At 36.1% G+C, this 23,442-nt stretch overlaps 1 protein-coding gene across 1 annotated transcript; it reads right to left on the bottom strand.

Moving 5' to 3' along the window:
* Positions 1-7,321: 7,321 nt before the first annotated feature.
* Positions 7,322-11,683, bottom strand: LOC135198014 (uncharacterized). The gene is made up of 2 exons (XM_064225369.1): positions 11,206-11,683; positions 7,322-10,905 (listed from the first exon to the last, which is right to left on the bottom strand). The coding sequence occupies exons 1-2, from the start codon at positions 11,681-11,683 to the stop codon at positions 7,322-7,324; spliced, it is 4,062 nt and encodes a 1,353-aa protein (XP_064081439.1).
* Positions 11,684-23,442: the final 11,759 nt, after the last annotated feature.

Below are 23,442 nucleotides of genomic sequence, written 5' to 3'. Positions count from 1 at the left end.
AGTTTCCGAATACAGTCATTTTCGTTTTCTATTTTCAACTTTCGCCAACGTCGAGGTCTACGTCTAGGTCTAGGTGTAGTCTTTTGGTGAAACAAAATCCTACTTTTTCGCAAGTAAACCGAACCAGCTATCGTCGAAAAGTGATTATACTGATTGCTGTCTTATATTTTACTCGTGAGAGAAATACTGCCTATGCTCCATTTGAAGACTACTGACCATTCGAACTGTAAGGCACATCTACTGCCGTACCTTACCATTCTTGGGAAAAGAGCACCTCAGCTGTACATATTCTTCATTCTCCCCCATTATTAACTGACGAAGCCACACTCGATTCCTCCACACCATTCCCCTTGTCAGGGTTTCTTAACAGTAGGTATCCATACCCCTGGGGTTGTATGAGACTTATCAATTGGGGTATGGGACCTGATCTCTGGATATTTGTATATATGTACATTAGGGCTGTTGCCTTGTATAATAAGGCGCCCTATGAGGTAATGTTAGACTTGCGATAATCTTACGCTAAGTCGGTTGGTTATGCACTTCCATATTCATTGGAGTGTCTTGGGGTTTGTAGATCACTTACGAAGTCGGTATTGTCTTCTTTGGTTATGACGACGATGTGTTAAACTCATGATGATTCGGCAATGATGTGAGGTTCTAGTAGAAAACACAAAGTATAAAAATACTTATATTCTCTGAGATTACATGGTGAAGATCAAATAGGATTGTACAGGTCTTCTAATGATGATGGCTTGATCGCTTCTGCCAATGATGATGGCTAATTCTGTTCTGTTGTGTCTACCATCTCGGTTACAAGTCATAAAGGAAGCAGACAGTAGCTCGTACATATGAACATACATACAAAATGAGACACATTAGAAATCACGTAGGCCGTTTGAATTATAGGTCGCGGTAGTTGTCTCAAGCAGGGAGCTTGGACTAATGTTTCAAAACAAATGAGTGACCACAGGTGACGGCATGTTATCTTAGCCTACTTGTTGTATATGTCATCTTTATCATCTCTGGTCTGATCACATTCCTGCAAGCAATCTGGTTGACCTCTTTAGTTTTAGTCTTTTATATATATAGAATAACATTCCATATTTTTATTATGTAATCACTTACATAAAAGCTCGGTCAGCTACCAAAACCAACCACTGAATGTTACTCAAGCTTGACTTGCATTTGACTTATAGGAGTGTGATACAGACACTATGTGAATATATATAGATATATAGAAAATACTTATAAGTAAAAAAAATTCATGGTGTACACAAATACAGATTCAAGTATAAGATATAAGACATAATATGTATATGATGGTATTCACAGATAATAATGATCATGTGATATATACTGATACAGTTTTTCACTTCATCTCATTAAGATACATATGCTACAGAAAATACTAATGTACTCTGATAATCGCATAGAATAAAGATTAACATGATAAAAATCACAATTTAACTGATAAAAATTTCATATATGAATTGATAAAAATTATTAATGTTTATGCTGATTGATTCGTTGATTTTTATGCTAACTGTTATATGTCTGCAGTTATTGGTAAGATAAAAGGTAACAGATTGATTATAGGCTACCTGATTTATTTATACATATGTATATGGATTCATATAATTATGATTAATATATGTGCACTTTAAATAGATTCCTAGTGCGTACACGCAAAGATATATTTCGACTCTGTTATTTATGATCATTTATATATGGGATACATGATACTTTATATATATAGGATACATGACCGAGGTTATACTACTACACATTTAACTAGCATTCGAACAACTTTTCGTCCATTACACAGATCCAGACAACCACCTGTAGCCAAATGAAATGGCCAATTTCAAATGGTTAAAACAAGGGGAAAATTGCCTGGCGGGGTCCAACGTTCTATTTCGGCCTCATACTTGTTCTCTGCATCCTAAGCCACACGAATACGTTCGCGATGAATAAAGTCATCCCCAGCACAAGTCCTTCGCCAGCAACGTAGAGTTGAATATCCTTCTGGTCGTAATTGTCGGAAGTATGTCCCTTTTGTAGTTGATTTCCGACAGCCGCCGGAGCATTCCGCATTAAAACGAGATTAACAACGGGATATGGGTGTCGGTCGAAGAAGTCCATGAAATAAGCTTGTTCACTTATGAAGGTGCTTATTCCTTTCACATTGTAGGTGGTTGTTAGTTGACTGCAGTCGTCCGCAGCGACGAACGGTTTTTTGAAGTTGCGATGTGAAACTCTCGTACTGCAGGATACTGTAACCAAGTTCCATTAATCAGCCTGCAAGTGAAATTATACTTGTCACAAGGGCAAAGTAAATTCAGACATCAAATACGGGAGGGAGAAAGCCATTTAGAACCAGACTTAACCCACATGAATTCGCTGATATTTTATGGAATTCAAAAGAGTCAGGTGTACAAACTTTTTTATCCATGGCATTACCAATGAGTGAACCTATCCAGGTCTCTGATGACTGTAAAAATATCCATAATTATAAAAAATAAACAGATATCAATACAAATCCCAAAGAAAATTCAATATTACTGGTAGTAAGTTACTAGACAAAGAAGTGGAAAACGGAGCTATTTGTAAGATTGCCAGGCAACATAAGAGTCAAAGAGAATATTAATCATGATTCTGTATTTCTCTATGATAACTGAAATTAAGTTGTGATAAAATCCGATCCTATGTGCCCCTAACAAAAGTTTCATATTCAATTTTCTCGCGCGCATCCTCTGAGGTTAATTTTTAAACTTTATTAATAGGCAGGCGATGCAACGAAAGAACCCACTATGTAACTAATTTCTATATAAGCTTTGGGTTTTTTCAAGAAAATGTGACATTTTCCCATGAATGTCATTTACTTGAATTGTTATAGGCTAATGTTGCAAGTAAATTTTTCATATACATGACCTGATACTTCTAAATGTCTGTTTACCAATGTCATAAGCTGAATTATTGATTCTAATTGTCTATGAGGTTCAGAAAAAAATTAATTCATCTTGATGTTATAGAAATTCTATTTGCTTATTTTGTTCATTAATTTTAAAACGGATAAGAATAGGTTATGGCTATGTCATGTCATCGTGACCCATGAACCACATGTGAAGTTCATGAGCTAAGCATTCCTCTCTCCAGCCAACCTGCTTTGCTCGCGGTTTATTGAGGTTAAAAGGAACAATGCTGATACGACAAATGCTCCATGCACCTTCTAGAACTGATGACGTCGTCACCAGCTTAAGAGTTACGTTACTTGCTGTAAAAGAGACGACTTTAGTATTTTCAAATGATATTTTTTTGTTTTAATACTCCACCCACATGAGAAGAATGTCTGAAAAAAAAAAAACAGTACTAAAATTGAACAATATATTAGTTTCATGTTGGAAATCTGCATGATTGTAAATAAATGTAATTATGTTAAATTAGATATTCCTTATTCAAACTAATGAAAAGGGTTTCCATACAAATTTTATATATACTATTTGCCCTGTATAAGATTATTCGCATAGATATACATTTTCACTTCTAGACTTCCTGACTTTAAAATCTCTTTTATTTTACTTTATTTTATTTATTTATTTAATTTTTTTTTTACTACGAATATAAATCACCGGGACAGACAATATGTCAGTAGGTTTTGATATGTGTTTGAACTTTTAGCTTATTTGTCATTACTAAAGCGTTAAGTTAGAGTTCAAATCTTTATGCATATATATTTGGATATTTAATTAACCTATGGTTACGTTTTGCTTATTGATTTTATCGTGATTCCTTTTTTTTATTATAATTTGTAACCCTTCCGACTTCTTACAGAGTGTATTATATTGGCTCCACTTGTATCCATATTGTATATTTCTTTAGTTATTTTATTTTTTATATTTGATAAATTAATGGGTTGGCTTGAATACTTGGAAAAAGTGTACCTAGCAGCGTACCGTATAAGGCTACTTGCTGTATCATTTCTATAGATACAGATATGAATGATAAAGGTAGGGTTAAAACCCGCGAGAACCGCTATAATCCAGTTCGGATCCAATGTCACGAGTTGTAACTCGTAAGACATTGACACTTTTTATTTATCCGTTCTACCAAACTTATTGACTCTGGGTGATAAAATATAGTATTGGTTTTCTTAATGGAAAGGAATTCACACAACGAGTTAAGGAGATTATTATTGATTTACACCACCCGAGTCAGATTATCATGTGTTGAATTCCATGTTTACTGATTTAGCACTCATAAATATTCCTAGCGAACTCAATTGGGTGTTTGTTTTTAGTGCTATTAATTCTATATAACGTGTCAAGGGGAACTATTAACACTAAGAAGTGTTTATTTGCTCTGTCAGACTCGTAACTTTGTTAATAATTCTACATGTATTCTTTCAAGGATTGATTTGGCACGTGATAGGCTCTTAAACTGACAGGTATCTTAGTGTGTCCTGTTTTCATGAAACGTGTTACAATTAGTTATGTGTTTTTTTTATATATATCTGTAAGCATTGTAGGCCAGTAAAATAGTGATTTGGCTTTCTGTGACATAATAGAGAACCCTGGATGACGGAATGCAACCAGTTTAGGACGATTGGTATAGAAGAGATTATTACTACTAGCTGGTCGTTAGTCACCTGCTGTGTTCTTCGGGTTTTCCTCGTCACGGAACTACATATAATATTAAATTTGATTACATTATTCTGATACACATACTTTAAATATACTTTTGCTTTAGGGTTTCCGTTCGAATTGTTTATTGTTTTGCTTAGCTGCTGACCCTGTTTCCGTTCGAAGTGTTTATTGTTTTGCTTAGCTGTTGACTCTTGCTTTGTTCAGTTTGTAACAGTTCTGTGCTCCAACCCAGATATTCAATGCTCGCGATCTCTTGGGTTAAGGAATTTTCTTGTTTAGATACGGTTTTAACAATAGGCACGGATGTTTCCTATATCTTTTAGTCCAATTAATGGTTCTTTGCAGTATGGTGCGGGATTGCGGGATAATGCGGCAGCTATGATAATTGCTTTCCCAGGTAGATATCTTATCTTGGCTCCAAACACCTGAATGATCATTTGCCACCGAGTTCCTTTGGGACTGCGATTAAAGCCTTTGAAAAACTCGGTAAAGGACTCATGTTCAGTAAGGACTTTATCAGGATAGCCAAGATTATGAACTTAAAATGTACTAGTGAGTTAAAGATACCTAGCCCTTCCTTGCCTATTACTGCATATTTACTTTCAGAAGGCTTTAGTTTACATGAATAAAAAGCTATAGGAAAGAACTGTTCATCATATTGCTGAACTAGTACCCCTCTTACCCCTTGGTCTGAGGCGTCTGTTGCTATAAAAAAAAAATCCTTATTTAAATCAGGGATTTTTAAGTTAGGTGAGCTGCATTATTCCGCTTTTTAAGATATCGAATGCCTGTTGATGTTTTTTAGACCATAATAAATCTACGCCCTTCTTCATAAGATCTGTTAAAGGAGCTGTCATGATTGAAGAGTTACATATTTACATACGATTGTAATACCCACTATACCCACTACAGCGCAAAAGTGCTGTATCCCCTTTTTATGTTAATAGGTACCGGAAGTTATGAATAACTGACACCTTTCCATGCACTACTTTAGACTGTTGGAGGAAGGTTGTGTCTCAACAAAAGTGATTAGACCCTCCTGGAGTGTTTTTACTGGCTAAAGAACATGAACAAAGTGGAAACAGGAAGATGGAATTAATACCAACAGCAATAGTTTAACAGTATTATATTTATTTACAATATTTAAAAAAAAAATTCTAATTCAAATAAATCCAAAAAAATACATTAAAGTTAAATTGCAACCTCCTTAGTATAACAGTACAGCCAAACAAATTACTTATATTCCTTATCTAGGATTAGTACAGTAGTAACCACAGTATCTTTACTTAATGACAATCATGGGTGACTAATGTGCACTCGAGCCATTTAAATACGTAACAGACAGAAAATTTAAATATTTACTCCCTTAATAATGAACGAATAGTTTCAGCACACCAGCTCTAGCCTAACTCCTTCAAAACCTGCATACAAATATTGCATACCTAATTCAACCTTGAGCGTTTAGGCCTATTCCCAGAATCAATATTTAATCCAGCTAGCCTTAGGGTACAAGTCACGCTCTAACTTAGCCTAACTACTGGAATACCCAACATGACTAACACAGTTAAACATTTTCTAAAAAAAATGTGTACCAAACATGACTAGCTTGAGAGTAATGCACTGCACATATGGATAGCCCTACCCTGGCTAGTTAAGGACAACACAGACTAGGGATTTACAGGTAGCCTATCCTGGCTAGCTATGGAGAATAGACTAAGAATTTACAGGTAGCCTATCCTGGCTAGCTATGGAGAACAGAACTAAGAAGTTACATGTACCCTATCCTGGCTAGTTATGGAGAACAGAACTAAGAAGTTACATGTAGCCTATCCTGGCTAGCTATGGAGAACAGAACTAAGAAGTTACATGTAGCCTATCCTGGCTAGCTATGGAGAACAGAACTAAGAAGTTACATGTAGCCTATCCTGGCTAGCTATGGAGAACAGAGACACGGGAGTTACAGGTAGGTGCAAGCTACCCTATAGGTATTTGTAGAAAACTCATACCCTGCCACTAATTTTCTTCACACAAATCATGTTGATTACAGGCAAGTGATACAACAACCTTGCTTAGGCTATAAAATGAGGTCTAAGTTTAAACCAGACTGTCTTCCCATGACAGCTCCAACTTGGCCGCTTACTACTCACAAATAGTGTATTTGCACACACAAAAAACCACCATTAAACTTTACCTGATTAACATCACTGCTGGCCTATTTCTGTTGAAATCCCCTTTCATTCTTACATCAAATATATAACTCACGTAAATACTCGTAACACCAGCTCACACACAGTTATGTAAACCTACTCTCTTGCACCTTTTCCTCCCTTTCTAACACCTCTAGTGTCCGTCTCTGTCTCACCGTCACGAACATTTTCTTCTTCTTATATAGAGGTTGCGACTTTCTGGAATGGTCTGGTTCAGCAGATCCCTCCCACTGCAAACAGTCCTTCGGTACTTCTGTATAAAACAGGCATATTCCTGTTCTTGGTAATTTCCCAAACCTTCTTGAAATAGTGGAAATGAAACAAAACAAATATGCAATTAGACATAAAAAAAAACTTAGTTTTTTTTTTTTCTTCATTACAATCCACATAAAGGAAACGCTTATTCTAATGTTACTTAAATGTAAAATTGCCTCCCCACAAGGACAAGAAAATTCTTGAATTTTCGTCCCATTACAGTCTACTTAAATAATCTCCACCTACATTATCACTACCCTCAATATAGTGGATACTCATCTGGAACTGCTGAAGATGAAGAGCCCACCTCATTAATCTTCCATTAAGGGGTTTTGCAGTATCTAAATATGTTAAAGGACGGTGATTCGTTTCCAAGATGAACTGCTTGCCATACAAATATGGGTAGAACTTCTTGGTAGCCCATACAACTGCCAAGCATTCTCTCTCGATTACAGCATACCTCTGCTCCACCTCTGAGAGTTTCCTACTTGCATAGAAGACTGGCCACTTCTCATTATCATGTTCCTGTAAAAGTACAGCTCCAAGCCCTGTACTGGATGCATCTGTACGAAGAATAAAGGGTTTCTGGAAAGTTATAAGTTTTAGAATAGGTCCTTTAGTCAGACTTTCCCTTAGTTCTCTGAATGCCTTATCCTCACTGTCACCCCATACTACCCTATTTGAAGCATTCTTCTTGGTGAGATTAGTTAGTGGCGCAGCAATCGCTGCATACCCTGGGATATATCTCCTATAATAACCAGCTAAACCTAGAAAGGATCGAACCCCTTTTTTCGTCAGTGGTACTGCAGCTTCTTGAATGGTTTTGATCTTTTCTGGTGTCGGCCTCATACAGCCATCTCCTACTATATGTCCTAAATATTCAAGGGTTTTCCTTCCAATTTCTGTTTTACTTGGTCTTACAGTCAAATTGGCCTCTCTCAATCTTACTAGAACTTCTTGCAGCAGGGCACAGTGTTCATCCCAGGTTTCAGTGTGGATTAAAATATCATCAAAGAAGGTCTCTACATTATTTAAATCTCCAAACAATTTCCTCATCAATCTGTTAAATATGGCAAGTGCTGTTACTAATCCAAATGGTAATACTGTAAATTGGTAAAGTCCCTCACGTGTTGCAAATGCAGTATATGGTTTACTATCCTCTGCTAACGAAATCTGCCAGTACCCCTTTGTCAAATCCAGTTTGGTAAAGTATTTACTACCAGCAATTTTAGAGAGTATATCGTCTACCTCTGGCATCGGTTCTGCATCAAATTTAACCATTTTATTCAGCTGCCTCAGATCTAAACATAACCTAACCTTTCCATCTTTCTTTGGAGCTACACACATTGGTGAAGAATATGGAGACTTGGATGGTTCAATAATATTTAAATCTTTCAAATTTTGCAGTTCCTTACTTACCACTGCCTGCAAGTGATACGGAATAGGATAAGGTTTTGCTCTTACCACCTCTGGATATTCCAATTCAATGTGACAAACTTGTTTCCTGGTTTTACCTGGGACATCTGTGAACAGATCTTTGAAATTCTCAAGAATTTCTCTTGCGTCAGCTAACATTGCTGTTGTCATGTCCTCATTCAGGTTAACATCCATCCAATTTTCCTGCTGAGTGTGACTGGGTGTTGTACAGGCCTCTCCAACCAAGCATTCTTCCAACACTGCTACAGAAGCCTTATGTATCTCTGCTGGATCCCTATAAACATATCTTTTTAACTTATTTATGTGGAATTTTCTGGGAGTATTATTCACATCAATGACATAGTTAAGTCTGTTGCAAACCTTAGTTACTTTATAAGGACCTTTCCACTGCAGTAATAACTTATTATTGTTAGTTGGTAGCAATAAAAGAACATCATCACCAACTTTCAATTTCCTATTCTTAGTTTTCAGATCATAATACTTCTTAGCTTTATCTTGGGCACTGTGAAGACCTTCACTAGCTAACCTGCAAGTATCCTCAAGTCTTTCTCTTAGATTAATAACATATTCGTAAGATGTCCTCACCTCAGGTTCTTCAATATCCTCAGTCCATAATTCCTTAAGAAAAGTTAAAGGACCCCTAACAGTATGGCCATAAACCAATTCAAAAGGAGAAAACTTAGTACTTGCCTGTGGTACATCTCTATAAGCGAATAATAATGGTGCCAAGAATCTAGGCCACTCCTTAGGTTGTTCACTACACATCCTCTTCAACATTTTCTTAAGAGTGCCATTAAATCTTTCCACCAGGCCATTACACATAGCGTGATAGGGAGTAGTGTTAATCATCCTGATTGATAACAACCTATAAACTTCTTCCATGATTTCTGAAGTGAATTGTGTTCCTCTATCAGACAAAACCTCTCGAGGTATACCAATCCTACAAAATATTTCCAGCAATGCTTCTGCGACCGTTAAAGAATCAATATTTGATAAAGCTACAGCTTCAGGATACCTTGTTGCAAAATCAACAACTGTTAGAATATATCTTGAGCCATTTGAGGATCTAGGTTCAATAGGACCCACTAAATCAACCCCAACTTTAGCAAAAGGTTCCCCTATTACAGGCATCTTTCCTAACCTAGCTTTACCCACTCTACCTTTGTCTACAGTACGCTGACAAATATCACACGACCTAATATATCTAACTACTTCTCGAATAATACCTGGCCAGTAGAATTTATCTAAAATTCTATTTTTAGTTTTGTCAATACCAAGATGACCACCCATCAATCCTGAGTGAGCCAGTTCCAAAACTGTTGATCTGAATGTACTAGGAATAATTAACTGTTCTTTAAAAGTTTCTCCTACCTTGACCTTTCTGTATAGTGAATTTCCTTTCCTATATCCTGAAATTTCAGTTCCCTTTCTTCTGCTGAACTCCCGACCCTCTTGAGGATACTTCTTTATCTTCACGAGACTAGTGTCTTCTTCCTGTGATTCCCTGATGGACTTTGTTTTCATGAGATCCAATACTTCAGTTATTTTAAGTCTAGGGTTTTTCTTGGTCTTCTGGCTTCTTGTTGTTACTGCACCAGCAGGGCTATTCAGACCCTTACCTAGGGTTGCACCGGGTATTTCACCAATGATTACATCATACAATGGGTTGTCTAAACAAGCTGCTAGAGTATTACCTGTAAAATAAGGACACCTCACAAAAATTTCAGCTTCTGGATACACATAAACTTCAGAATTAGCCATAATAACATTGACTAATTTACCTGTAAACTTTTCCTTGGGTACCAGGCTTTTCCTTACTAATACAGTGGTGCAGCCTGTGTCCCTCATCACTAACACTGGCGTTCCCTCAACTTCCCCAGGGGCTGTATTTAGTTTCTCTCGTTCACTTGCGCTACTTCCACCACAAACTACTTTAAATCCTTTCCCTTCTTTAATAATCCAGCCATCTTCATTCATAATTTCTTTAGGGTCAACTTTGACAAAAGTAGCTGCGTGTTCAGGATTATTAGATAGAGTCTTACCTTTTGAAACACTACTGTCCTTGGAGGTAACTTGTTCCTTCACCACAGCAGTCGCAGCCTTACCTTTCTTGTCAGGTGCACTTATTTTTCTGCCACCACTACCTTTATAATAGCAATCTTTTGCCCTATGCCCACTCTTGCCACAAACAAAACAGTTTAAACTTGTACCTGCAAAAATTGGAGCATTACCACTACTGACTTTACTTTGCACTGTAGGTGTTACCACTGGTTTACTGGGAAATTTTTGCACTGGATAACCATGAGCCTCTATATATCGATCAGCACTTGCTACCACTTCCTGAAGGGATTTTAACTGTCTTTCTTTAAGAAAAATACTTAAGTTACGGTCACAAGCTTCAAAAAATTGTTCCCTCAAAATCAAATCCTCAAAGGACTCAAAGTCTTTACTACACCTTTCCATCTCCATCCATCTATGCAACAACTTTTTCATACGAGCTGCCAAATGTTGAGCAGTTTCACCTCTAACTAACTTAGAACCTCAAAATTTCTTACGGAACCCTTCAGAAGTACAGTCAAAACCTTTTAAATGAGCAGCTTTTACCTGGTCATAACTTTCTGCCTCAGTTGCAGTTAACTGATGGTAAATTTCCAATGCCTTACCTTGAAGTAGGGATGCCAAGCTAATTGCCCAAACCTCATGCTTCCATTCAGCACTGGTAGCAAACCTCTCAAACCTTTGAAGATAAGCGTCGATGTCATCAGTTTTATCGTTGAACACTGGTAACTTTGGTAGCTTAGCTTTGTCTAGCCCTCGGTTACTTCCCTCTGCAGATCCAGGTGGTCTAGCCAATTTGAGCTTTAACTCTTCCTTTCTTAGTTCCTCTTCAGCCTTAACTTTAGCTAACTCAACTTCTTTAAGGGCCTCTGCTTGGGCTGCCTGTGCTTGAGCCTGAGCCTCAACTTGAGCCTGCGCTGCTTGTAATTCCAGCTTTTTCAATTCTCTTGCTTCTGTTCTCTCCTGACGTTCAAATTCGGCTTTTTCTTTTTCAGCTTTTTCTTTTTCTGCAATAAATGCTCTCAAGTCTTCACCCTCTAAACCAATCTCCTTACCCAGCCGAATCAATCTTTCCAAATCCATCTTTTCCTTATTCCACTTAAAAGCCAGCACCGGAAAAGGGTCCCTGTTCGGGCGCCACACTATTGTTAGAGGAAAGTTGTGTCTCAACAAAAGTGATTAGACCCTCCTGGAGTGTTTTTACTGGCTAAAGAACATGAACAAAGTGGAAACAGGAGGATGGAATTAATACCAACAGCAATAGTTTAACAGTATTATATTTATTTACAATATTTAAAAAAAAAATTCTAATTCAAATAAATCCAAAAAAATACATTAAAGTTAAATTGCAACCTCCTTAGTATAACAGTACAGCCAAACAAATTACTTATATTCCTTATCTAGGATTAGTACAGTAGTAACCACAGTATCTTTACTTAATGACAATCATGGGTGACTAATGTGCACTCGAGCCATTTAAATACGTAACAGACAGAAAATTTAAATATTTACTCCCTTAATAATGAACGAATAGTTTCAGCACACCAGCTCTAGCCTAACTCCTTCAAAACCTGCATACAAATATTGCATACCTAATTCAACCTTGAGCGTTTAGGCCTATTCCCAGAATCAATATTTAATCCAGCTAGCCTTAGGGTACAAATCACGCTCTAACTTAGCCTAACTACTGGAATACCCAACATGACTAACACAGTTAAACATTTTCTAAAAAAAATGTGTACCAAACATGACTAGCTTGAGAGTAATGCACTGCACATATGGATAGCCCTACCCTGGCTAGTTAAGGACAACACAGACTAGGGATTTACAGGTAGCCTATCCTGGCTAGCTATGGAGAATAGACTAAGAATTTACAGGTAGCCTATCCTGGCTAGCTATGAAACGAACTAAGAATTACAGGTACTATCCGGCTATATGGAGAACAGAACTAAGAAGTTACATGTAGACCTATCCTGGCTAGCTATGGAGAACAGAACTAAGAAGTTACATGTAGCCTATCCTGGCTAGCTATGGAGAACAGGAACTAGAGTTACATGTAGCCTATCCTGGTAGCTAATGGAGAAAACAGAGACACCGGGAGTTACAGGTAGGTGGCAAGCTACCCTATAGGTATTTGTAGAAAACTCATACCCTGCCACTAATTTTCTTCACACAAATCATGTTAATTACAGGCAAGTGATACAACAATCTTGCTTAGGCTATAAAATGAGGTCTAAGTTTAAACCAGACTGTCTTCCCATGACAGCTCCAACTTGGCCGCTTACTACTCACAAATAGTGTATTTGCACACACAAAAAACCACCATTAAACTTTACCTGATTAACATCACTGCTGGCCTATTTCTGTTGAAATCCCCTTTCATTCTTACATCGAATATATAACTCACGTAAATACTCGTAACACCAGCTCACACACAGTTATGTAAACCTACTCTCTTGCACCTTTTCCTCCCTTTCTAACACCTCTAGTGTCCGTCTCTGTCTCACCGTCACGAACATTTTCTTCTTCTTATATAGAGATTGCGACTTTCTGGAATGGTCTGGTTCAGCAGATCCCTCCCACTGCAAACAGTCCTTCGGTACTTCTGTATAAAACAGGCATATTCCTGTTCTTGGTAATTTCCCAAACCTTCTTGAAATAGCGGAAATGAAACAAAACAAATATGCAATTAGACATAAAAAAAACTTAGTTTTTTTTTTTTCTTCATTACAATCCACATAAAGGAAACACTTATTCTAATGTTACTTAAATGTAACATAGACCTTGACTAGTCACATAAAACGTAAATAAACATGTTCGGTTTTTAAAAAAACTCACATTTAGATATTTTACTCTGAGATTATTGGTCTTTGTCTCTATAGCACTAGCTCTACTTTATGTGAATGTACTTCTAAGGTATTAGAAAAGATTACAAGACCAACCATATAAGCATGTAGGGTATCCCCTAAAAGTCTACAAACACTACATTGTAATTGGGGCGCAACGTAAGCCGGAGGCATACGTAAAAATTGATAATGTCCCCTGAGTGTGCTGAAAACGGTGTATGAGGTACAATCACTTAGGTAATGGTATCTGGTGAAAGCCTTTAAGTAAGTCCAAGTTGGTGAAAAAAAAATTTATTCTGACATTTGAGGGAAAAATTATATGGGCTATTTGATTTCCTAATGACTCCTATTACTAACCTATTTTGAAATTTCACTGGGAGTCTATACGAAGGTACGTATATAACTTTATGTTTGTCCTTAGACCGTATTTTGATTTCAATGACATCCGTTTTTCCCCAGAGATCACTCGCTAGTGGAGAAACTTCCTGGTATTCAGATAAAAGATAAAGAAAATTTCTGCTGAATCACCTCTGCTTGAATGACTTTACGGATATTACTTTAGATAGAGTATAAGAGAGATTCATCTACGACTGATTGGGCGTGATTAAAAATTAGCAACAATAAAAAAAATGCGATATTTATATGTATAGGTTTTGTGGATTACTAGATTAACTTGTTGCTGCGAGTCAACCGTGTCTAGGGCTTTGTTCGCGGAAATCGTTACATTTCAGAGTGCTGGGAAGGATTAAAATTTCAGATCCCAGCAAAGTCTTTTTACACGCACTAAGACATTCGAGGGTGCATGCGTCTCGAGATTTTGCGTGCAAACTGCGACTGCGGTTGTGGGAGAATTCTGTTGGGTCATTTGAACAATGTTACGATTTATGAGACAAATGTATAGTTCCTCTATATAAGTTATTATTTGATTAACTGTCTCTTTTTTTTTTGCTCAAACGGATTTTAATATGTTTGAAGGTTTATAGAATTTTCCTTTGATAAACATGCCTTATTTTGCAGGAGGTAAGATAATATTTTGTATACCCCTAGATGGATATCTTACAATTACGCTAGATACAGATCAATGTTTTTTTATAACTATAGAGGTATCTGTAAGCACTCGCTTATCCGGACTTCTCAATAGGGAAGTTCGAACAACGGACGGTGAGTCCGTAAATTCAGGATATTACGTGTACTAAAGGAAGAAAACAAGATATTCTAATTTTTACGGCGCGTACAGTCGGGCTTAACCCACCAGTACTTATAATAACTTATTGTATTAAAAAAAACCAGAACCTGTTCTGATTACTTGATACGGTCGTGGGATTCATAGGGAAATTCCTTTTTAATTCAAAAAGGTATTGGCATGAAAAAAAAAGGTATGGCATAAATGATCCAACATCGCTCTCCTCTCCGCTGAAGTCGCTTATGTGGAAGTCGCTTTTCCTCTCCGCTGAAGTCGCTTATGTGGAATGTGCTTTGCTTGCTACACTCGGCAGATCTGACTGACCCTGACCGTCTGACTAGATGACACAGTAACCAAGTTTGCATAAGCATGATTTGTTTGATTCTGAATTTAGGGCTACTGTTTACCATCGGCAACGTATTGTGTGTTTTTAGCATTCTGTTGTTGGTTACGTATAAAGCAACGAACATATGAATGACGAACTATTAGGAATTGAGCGATTACTATTAAGACAAGTTATCTCTACTGCATTCAATATTAACTGTTTGTACTTGCTGTTGTTTACTTCATTCTTTGCTAAAATTTGAAATAGTGAGGGATCCTGGTCAGCGCATTTAGCCTAATGAAAGTTTTTTACAGACATGTTATTCCTTGTAATCCAGCCGTATTTTTATAGTTAAGTTGAGTCATTGAGGTTCGATATCTTACGCATATAACTCAAAAAACTCAAGGCTAAAACTGCAATCGGGACTTTGCACAGGAGTCTTTATTGTCCTGACCCGAAATAGTGTTACCTCTAATTTATCTAGATTTGTACGGGTGTTCCACTTGTTTTAGTGTGTTTTCTAATCACTACGGTGCCTAACGACCCTATCCATGCATCTGTATAAATACAGATGTCCACTGCGTAAACGCATATTCACTGTTTAATATGATTTGTTACGTAAAGGATTAATAATCACCCAAAATGATAAAATTAACACAGCATATGATTATGATATTTTGGTAGAACTTCTGGAAACAGAAACTCAAAGATAAAAACTTGCAGTAGCAACATCTCAAGGATGTAGATAATTTCTGTAAAAAAGTAAAATTAAGAATGTCTCGTAACTTCAGCCACAGGAATAACGAAATTCGACCTGCAAAGGAAACACTCAAAGTTACTCCAAATGAATAAAAAGGTTGTACTTAGCTTGATTTTGTGAGAAGTCACGGTGTTCCGATAACGACACACGGCCTTGGCCCTCCTTCTCTATTTAGCGGATGACCTGGTTTGGCTTGAGTTTCCCCTGTGCGCGTTGTTTGGATGATTCGAGTCCTTGATGATCCGATGCTGAAGACGAGTACGGTTTATTTCTTGAAGTGCTGGAAACGCTCACTAAACGATGATACTAAGTTGCTTGAAGAATCTGTTGCTTTCGTCGTCGTTGACTTCTGATGATACATTTATTCGTTATTCTTCGGAAGACGTTGAAGAGTTCTTGTTGTTTTCTGAAGTCGCTCACTAAACGATGATACTAAGTTGCTTGAAGAATCTGTTGCTTTCTTCGTCTTTGACTTCTGATATGATACATAATTCGTTGTACTTCGGAAGACGTTGAAGAGTTCTTGTTGTTTTCTGAAGTCGCTCACTAAACGATGATACTAAGTTGCTTGAAGAATCTCTTGCTTTCGTCGTCGTTGACTTCTGATGATACATTATTCATTATTCTGGTTTTTCTTCGGAAGACGTTGTAGAGTTCTTCTGGTAGTCTGCCACCAATATTAGGGCTGTTGCCTTGTATAATAAGGTGCCCTATGAGGTAATGTTAGACTTGCGATAATCTTACGCTAAGTCGGTTGGTTATGCACTTCCATATTCATTGGAGTGTCTTGGGGTTTGTAGATCACTTACGAAGTTGGTATTGTCTTCTTTGGTTATGACGACGATGTGTTAAACTCATGATGATTCGGCAATGATGTGAGGTTCTAGTAGAAAACACAAAGTATAAAAATAATAATATTCTCTGAGATTACATGGTGAAGATCAAATAGGATTGTACAGGTCTTCTAATGACGATGGCTTGATCGCTTCTGCCAATGATGATGGCTAATTCTGTTCTGTTGTGTCTACCATCTCGGTTACAAGTCATAAAGGAAGCAGACAGTAGCTCGAACATATGAATATACATACAAAATGAGACACATTAGAAATCACGTAGGCCGTTTGAATTATAGGTTGCGGTAGTTGTCTCAAGCAGGGAGCTTGGACTAATGTTTCAAAACAAATGAATGACCACAGGTGACGGCATGTTATCTTAGCCTACTTGTTGTATACATCATCTTTATCGTCTCTGGTCTGATCACATTCCTGCAAGCAATCTGGTTGACCTCTTTAGTTTTAGTCTTTTATATATATGGAATAACATTCCATATTTTTATTATGTAATCACTTACATGTATACATGGGTAGTCTGTAAATAAATAACTATATGAAACTGTAAATGTTCCGATTTTCTTGTATGTTCTATTCCTAGCTATTCATACCTAAAGTAGGTATTAAACTAAGCATATTCAATTATATTATCAATAAGTAAGACTTAAGTGGACTTAACCAGAGAGGGTAAGGAACCATATTGGGGAATTCACTGGGGGGTCTGAGGACATCAAAAGGTTAAGAACCACTGCCCTAAGTAATGGTTCCACAGGTCATTGCGGGACCTGAATGCTGATTTAAGGTAATCCGTTCATTAGATTCCTTATTATTCTTTTAATAGATAGAAAATAACACCTATTTCCCTTCCCCATCTCAACCACAAATCATCAGATCTTTGGGTTTGGTGCAATTTTTTGGAAAAAACAGTACTTGCACTTATTAAGCTTCTTAGAAAAAGGCACCTTTTATTATGAAAAATATTATTAGCCCATAAAATTCTTCGTTTACTAAAAACTTAAAAAATAAAATAATCCATAATTTCAAGCGATATGCTGGCTTTTTAAAAGTACAGAATCAACCTAGAACTCAACTCTATAGTTGTTTGTGGTCAGCATCTAACTTCAAACAGAAAATGAGAAGTTTTACAAAATGATCAATACGAAAATGGTAATATTTTACAGCCCTCTAGCCTCAGTAGTTTGTTTTAAGATCTAAGGCCGAACAGAAAAGTGCGGACAGACGGGTTTAGACATCTTGATAATTTTCTTTTAAAGAAAAAAATAAAAATAAAAAATAAAGTCACAGAGGCTCTCGAGATTCTGAGTTAAAAGAGACCTCGTTTCAAAGAAGTTGAATGTTTTAAAGGGCCTCAGTTGACCTATTTTAACCTGAAACACGATTCAGGTCATTAGTCTTGATAAGGACTTCATTCCTCTTTGACTTTCCTCCCCAACTTTAGAGAGAGATACCGACCCTCTGAAATCCCCCTTTGCTTCGCCATTTCGACTCTAAAAATTTAATGAGAAAGTTATCCATGAATAATTTCCTTTATTCGTTTGATTTTGTTTGTATGGTGTTTTTACGTTGCATGGAACCAGTGGTTATTCAGAAACGGTACCAACAGCTTTACGTGACTTCCGAACCACGTCGAGAGTGAAATTCTATCACCAGAATTACACATCTCTCACTTCTTAATGGAATGTCCGAGAATCGACCTCGCGGCAACCGAGGTGGCACGCCAAGACCATATCGACAACGCCACTCAGGCGTTTTTGACGTTTGAGCAAAAAGCATTTAAATTTCCAATTTAGAATTTAATCAGCTATAAAAAAAACTACAAAGAATTTGCTAGTGCGCGACAAGTCATCGCTTGGTGATCCACTGCAACAAAAGGAATAGCCGTAGGTATTCAGTCACGTGAATGTGCCTGACAGATTGTTATTCAGTCACGCAAGAAGTCTGGCCGAGTGGAGACGGATCTCTTCTGCTGTTTGCGCACGACAAAGGTATCGTAGATCTACTTCTTTTGTACCCTTACACTTAATAGTAAAACAACGAATAAATCAATAATTTTGTTTATTTATTTATTTTTTTTTTTTTGCATTTGCGTTCATGGATATGCACAAAGTCACTCCTACATCAAATACACAATGCAATCCAACAAAACACCACAAACGCTTGCCATACTCCTGAAGTTTGCAATCTGACAAGCAGCTTGTCTTACTGGGTCAAAGCCCACAATTATTTAACTCGATAAGCAGCTTATCAAGTGCTGAAAATAACACGAACAGTATAGCATGTAACAGACTGTAATAATGAAAATAAACTTTACCGTGCAAAGTTTGAATGCCAGAATGACCACCAGTCGAACTTCACTTCCCTTCTAAACTTTCAAGCCACGCCCCCTAGATATTATTCTCGTTTCCACAGAAGAAAATAATTTTTATTCTAATTCACCAAGTTCAAACAAAATCAATTATATTTCTAATGGAAGCCTGGATGGCTTTCGCTGTACCGACTATCAACCGAAGTAGTTATTTTTCAGTCCTTTTTCTGTCTTAGGAAGAGCTGCTTCTGTGTCGAGTTTAATGTTCAAATTATGCATGACGCCCCCCTGATTAAGAGGAATATGTTGTTGTCTTTCCATGCACCACTATACACTTCATTCTGACGGAAGCACCCTGAAAAAGGGGATGAATTTCAATATTCTTGGGGGGAAAGAAGGAACAGTCATTTCTATATCCCCCCACTCACGTGTAAACTAAGAAGTGCTGAATGGGGGAAATGGAGAAATAACGAAAGAAGGAAAGGGAACGAAATCTGAAAAAAATCTGGTGATATGATGTCTAAGAAAGGTAAAAGAAATAAAGTGAAAATAAAAGCATTTAAATTCATACAAATGTGAAAATACCCAGCTAAACCGGATGAAAGTAAACAAGTCAACTTTATGGCTATCATTATTGATATAATATATATATATATATATATATATATATATATATATATATATATATATATATATATATATGTTACCTATCTGCTGCCCACCAAACTATTACCAGCGAAGGGCATCGCCCCCCGGTATTTAATATTTGGTATGCATATAGCTATTGCGTAAGGCGAACTGATAACCCTCAGTCCCTTCTCTCTCTCCCTCTCTCGCAAGGTGATCACTGGCATAGCCTTCTCTCTCTCTCTCTCTCTCTCTCTCTCTCTCTCTCTCTCTCTCTCTCCATTCCATCAGGTCATTAAATTAGAGTCTGAGTTACAAAAAATATAACGTTTATTCAAAGTAAAGTACTAGTTGAATAACTCAAGTTCTTACAAGATCATCAATGTAATGAAAATAGTTCAAGTCTCACAGACAACTAACTCAGATAATCCCCCGGTATTTAAATGTCTTAATCAGTAATTAGTCACACCAATTATCTCTTCTCCAAAATACAGTCCCCTCACTAGAACCGCCTGTTTAAAAGACAGGAGAACACACTGGTGAGCACACACACAATTGTAAAGACAAAGCCAAAATGCTAAACAAAATGGAACATCTTTACAAAATATCAAACAGACAACAAGCCATCCCTTTGGCTAAATTATAATAACTCACCCATTGCAGCCTGGAACTTTAACACTGAAACAAATAGACTTTCGCAGAGCTATCCCAGCATTCTGCCTTTTCTCCCGTAGCTGTCTCCCTAGTTTCGGCCTAAAACTACCCTTTATGAACAGACATAGTTCGTACACGTACACACGAACTCACACTCTTCGGTAATTAGTCACAGCCAGTTTTCAAAGGCACCTTGAACAAGCCCTCATGAACTCACATATCCACAGAACGAACATTGACCTACCCGAGTAAGCATCTTCGTATCACACCATCCTAGAAAGAGATGTCAGCTTTCTCAGGTCGTCGCTTCGCACTCTGTCTCTATGGGAAGTTAAATATGATGAATCTGTAAATTCATAGAAATGTCACAACGAACATATTATCAGTCTTTATTTATGACACACACATATATATATTATATACGTATATATATATATATATATATATATATATATATATATATATATATATATATATACATATATATATATATATATATATATATATATATATATATATATATATATATATATATATATATATATATATACATATATTGTGAAGAAGCGCTAAGTATCTGGTTACTACCCTAACTAATCATTAATTGTTACCTCACCACAGCGAGACACCTGAACCTTCATCACAGGTAAAATACGATCGAATACTCTAAAGGTAGCAGTGATCCCTTAAACAACTTACCAGTATTGCAGAAAATCAAACTAAGTTCATTAAAACAGGTGTGAGGTAATCTTGTATGTAATTAAATTATTTAAAGGGCATCACTCCATCAACAACTTTAAAAGTCTAAGTATTTCCCTGATTTCAAAAGTCTAAGTACTTCCCTGGTTCTAACTAATTCCAACTAAATTGAAGGAAAACAGCTCAGTTACCACTATGTTTCTACCTAAACATAATTTAATTACTGGTGAAAAAGAAAACACTTATAAAAATTTTAAATACAGAAATTTACTATCAAACTCAAAATTTATAAGTGAAATTCACAATATCAGGGAAATTTACTGTTTATTGAAAACAACGCAAAATCCAATTAATTCTTGAATTAATTAAGTAAAATGAAATAAGAATTAATTTAGCAAAAAAATCAAGAAAATTCATTAATTCAATCAAAATTTAAAAGTGTTAGGTAATAACTAAAATCTGGAAATTAATTCACAAATGCTCAACAACAATGAAACTTGAATAGAATTCTAAGTAAATGCAAATCAATTCACAAGTGTTAAATTCAATTAAATGTGCAACGAATAATTAATGAAAACAATTAGGTTAAGCAAATTGTGAATGCAAATGAAAACAGAGAATAATGTGGAAAATACCAAAATTGCAAAAAGCATTAATCACACAAAAAAATAACACACTTCAATAAGAAAATGGATAAATGCACAAAAAATTACCTCAATAAGAAAAATGGAGAAATGCACCAAAAAATCACTTCAAATGAAACAACCATAAAACATAAAAATTTGCAATGTGTAAAAATTTAAATTGTTTCATCAAACCACTGTAACTATTAGTTGCAACTAATAAACCTTGTAATAACACATTACCTTGGTACCAATTTTCTGCTGCAGCTAGTTCCAAAATATTTCAAAGAAGAAAAGGCACCGTTACACACTTGTACAATGTTAGGTCAGATTCCACAATAAGCACTAAATAATACTGAATAACTCTTAAGAAATATCAAATCTGAAATTTATATGAGTGACCAACAACTACGTACTATATCTTTATGTTAATTGTAAAATCAAATATGCCACGGAAGAGAGAGAGAGAGAGAGAGAGAGAGAGAGAGAGAGAGAGAGAGAGAGAGAGAGAGACCCAAACGTAATGAGGTCTTAAGTCGGAATGAAATTTCCTTTCGTATGGTAGCTTAACAATGGATTTCGTCACACAAAACGTTTTGGGGCTGAGAGACACTTACTTTCATAAAAATTATCTTTCAAAACAATATCTAAAGAGAAATAGGAATTACTATCATAAATAACAAATATTAATACGTGATTTAAGACAATAAAAGTATTTTAATATGAAAGGAAAATTATATATAAAGAAAGCAAAACTAAATGACGTCACTCCCCAAAGATGACGTATGCTTAAACAGAAGGTTCTAGAATGATCTTACGAAAAGATGATGCAACATTATAGGAATATGGTGAAATCTTCATATGGCTTCTCAACAAAGACGTACACATCCAAAACAGACTTGAGCAAGTAAGATTGACATGTTATGAAAACAAAACGGAAACTTCGAGTTTTCCTTATCTCGTGTGATGACAAGTTATGAAAAGAAAACCGAGCATGCCTTGCGGCTAATGTACATTCTACGTATTATCTTAACTTTTAAATTATATTATGCGAAATCCGAACATATATTATCAGAACTTACAACTCTAAGCTACATAGGGAATCTGAAAATATTGCAAACACTTTTCCAACATTTCATGGTTATAGAGAGGAAAAATGGGTTTCGAAAGTAACAGCATATAATAATATATATATATATATATATATATATATATATATATATATATATATATATATATATATATATATATATAGTATATATATATATATATTGGAGAAACAAATCCACAGGTAGATATGGGTACAAATATATTTAAAAATAAACCTATAGTACAGATTCCCGAAAGGTCTCTGCAGTGATAATATATTTTTACCCAAAACTGTTGATTTTTTCTTCATTTGAAGCTTAACTATCCATTTTCTTTTTCATTTCAAGAGTGAAGCTCTTTTTATTTTCTATATTTTCTTGTTCACAGCCTGCTCACCAATTGCGTTGAATGTTGTGTTTATTCCATACAAAAGGTTCTATTTATTTATTAGTAGTGATAAAATGTTTAATTACTTTTGAAAAAGAATATGTTACTTTTAACTTGTTACTGATGGACAATCATCTGTGTTAAAGGATGCGTACCTGCCGGCTACTAGCAGTGTTCCTTTGTACTTTATGGAAGACGATGATACCTGCCTCAGATGCTGTCATCACAAATAACAGATTCTTCGCTCTGCCCCACGTACCCACAGCCAATGTCGAAATGGTCTTACCTTATGCCAAGAGTACCTTGCAGTGCTTTGGGGCATGTGCCAGTCACCAGCCCTCTTGTCAGGGATTCATTGTGAATAGCGTTGACTTGGTAAGAAAATGCTCGTTCTTTGGTGAATCAAACTTGCATTGAAATTTCGTTTTATAAAAGTGAGAAGTTTGTTTACTGCTGCTGCTAGAAATTTATTTTTTTGGGAGTAATAATAAAT

The sequence above is a fragment of the Macrobrachium nipponense genome, chromosome 23 (assembly GCF_015104395.2).
Source record: "Macrobrachium nipponense isolate FS-2020 chromosome 23, ASM1510439v2, whole genome shotgun sequence".
Lineage (NCBI taxonomy): Eukaryota > Metazoa > Arthropoda > Malacostraca > Decapoda > Palaemonidae > Macrobrachium > Macrobrachium nipponense.
This window is presented reverse-complemented; position numbering and strand designations above follow the sequence as displayed.

What these genes read in the sequence shown, in the direction of transcription:
- LOC135198014 (XM_064225369.1), bottom strand. Translation starts at nt 11,683, where the DNA reads ATGGATTTGGAAAGATTGATTCGGCTGGGTAAGGAGATTGGTTTAGAG. An exon ending in CTTGGCATCCCTACTTCAAG is followed by an intron (nt 10,906 to 11,205) that starts GTAAGGCATTGG and finishes TTTTTCTTAAAG; the next exon opens with AAAGACAGTTAAAATCCCTT.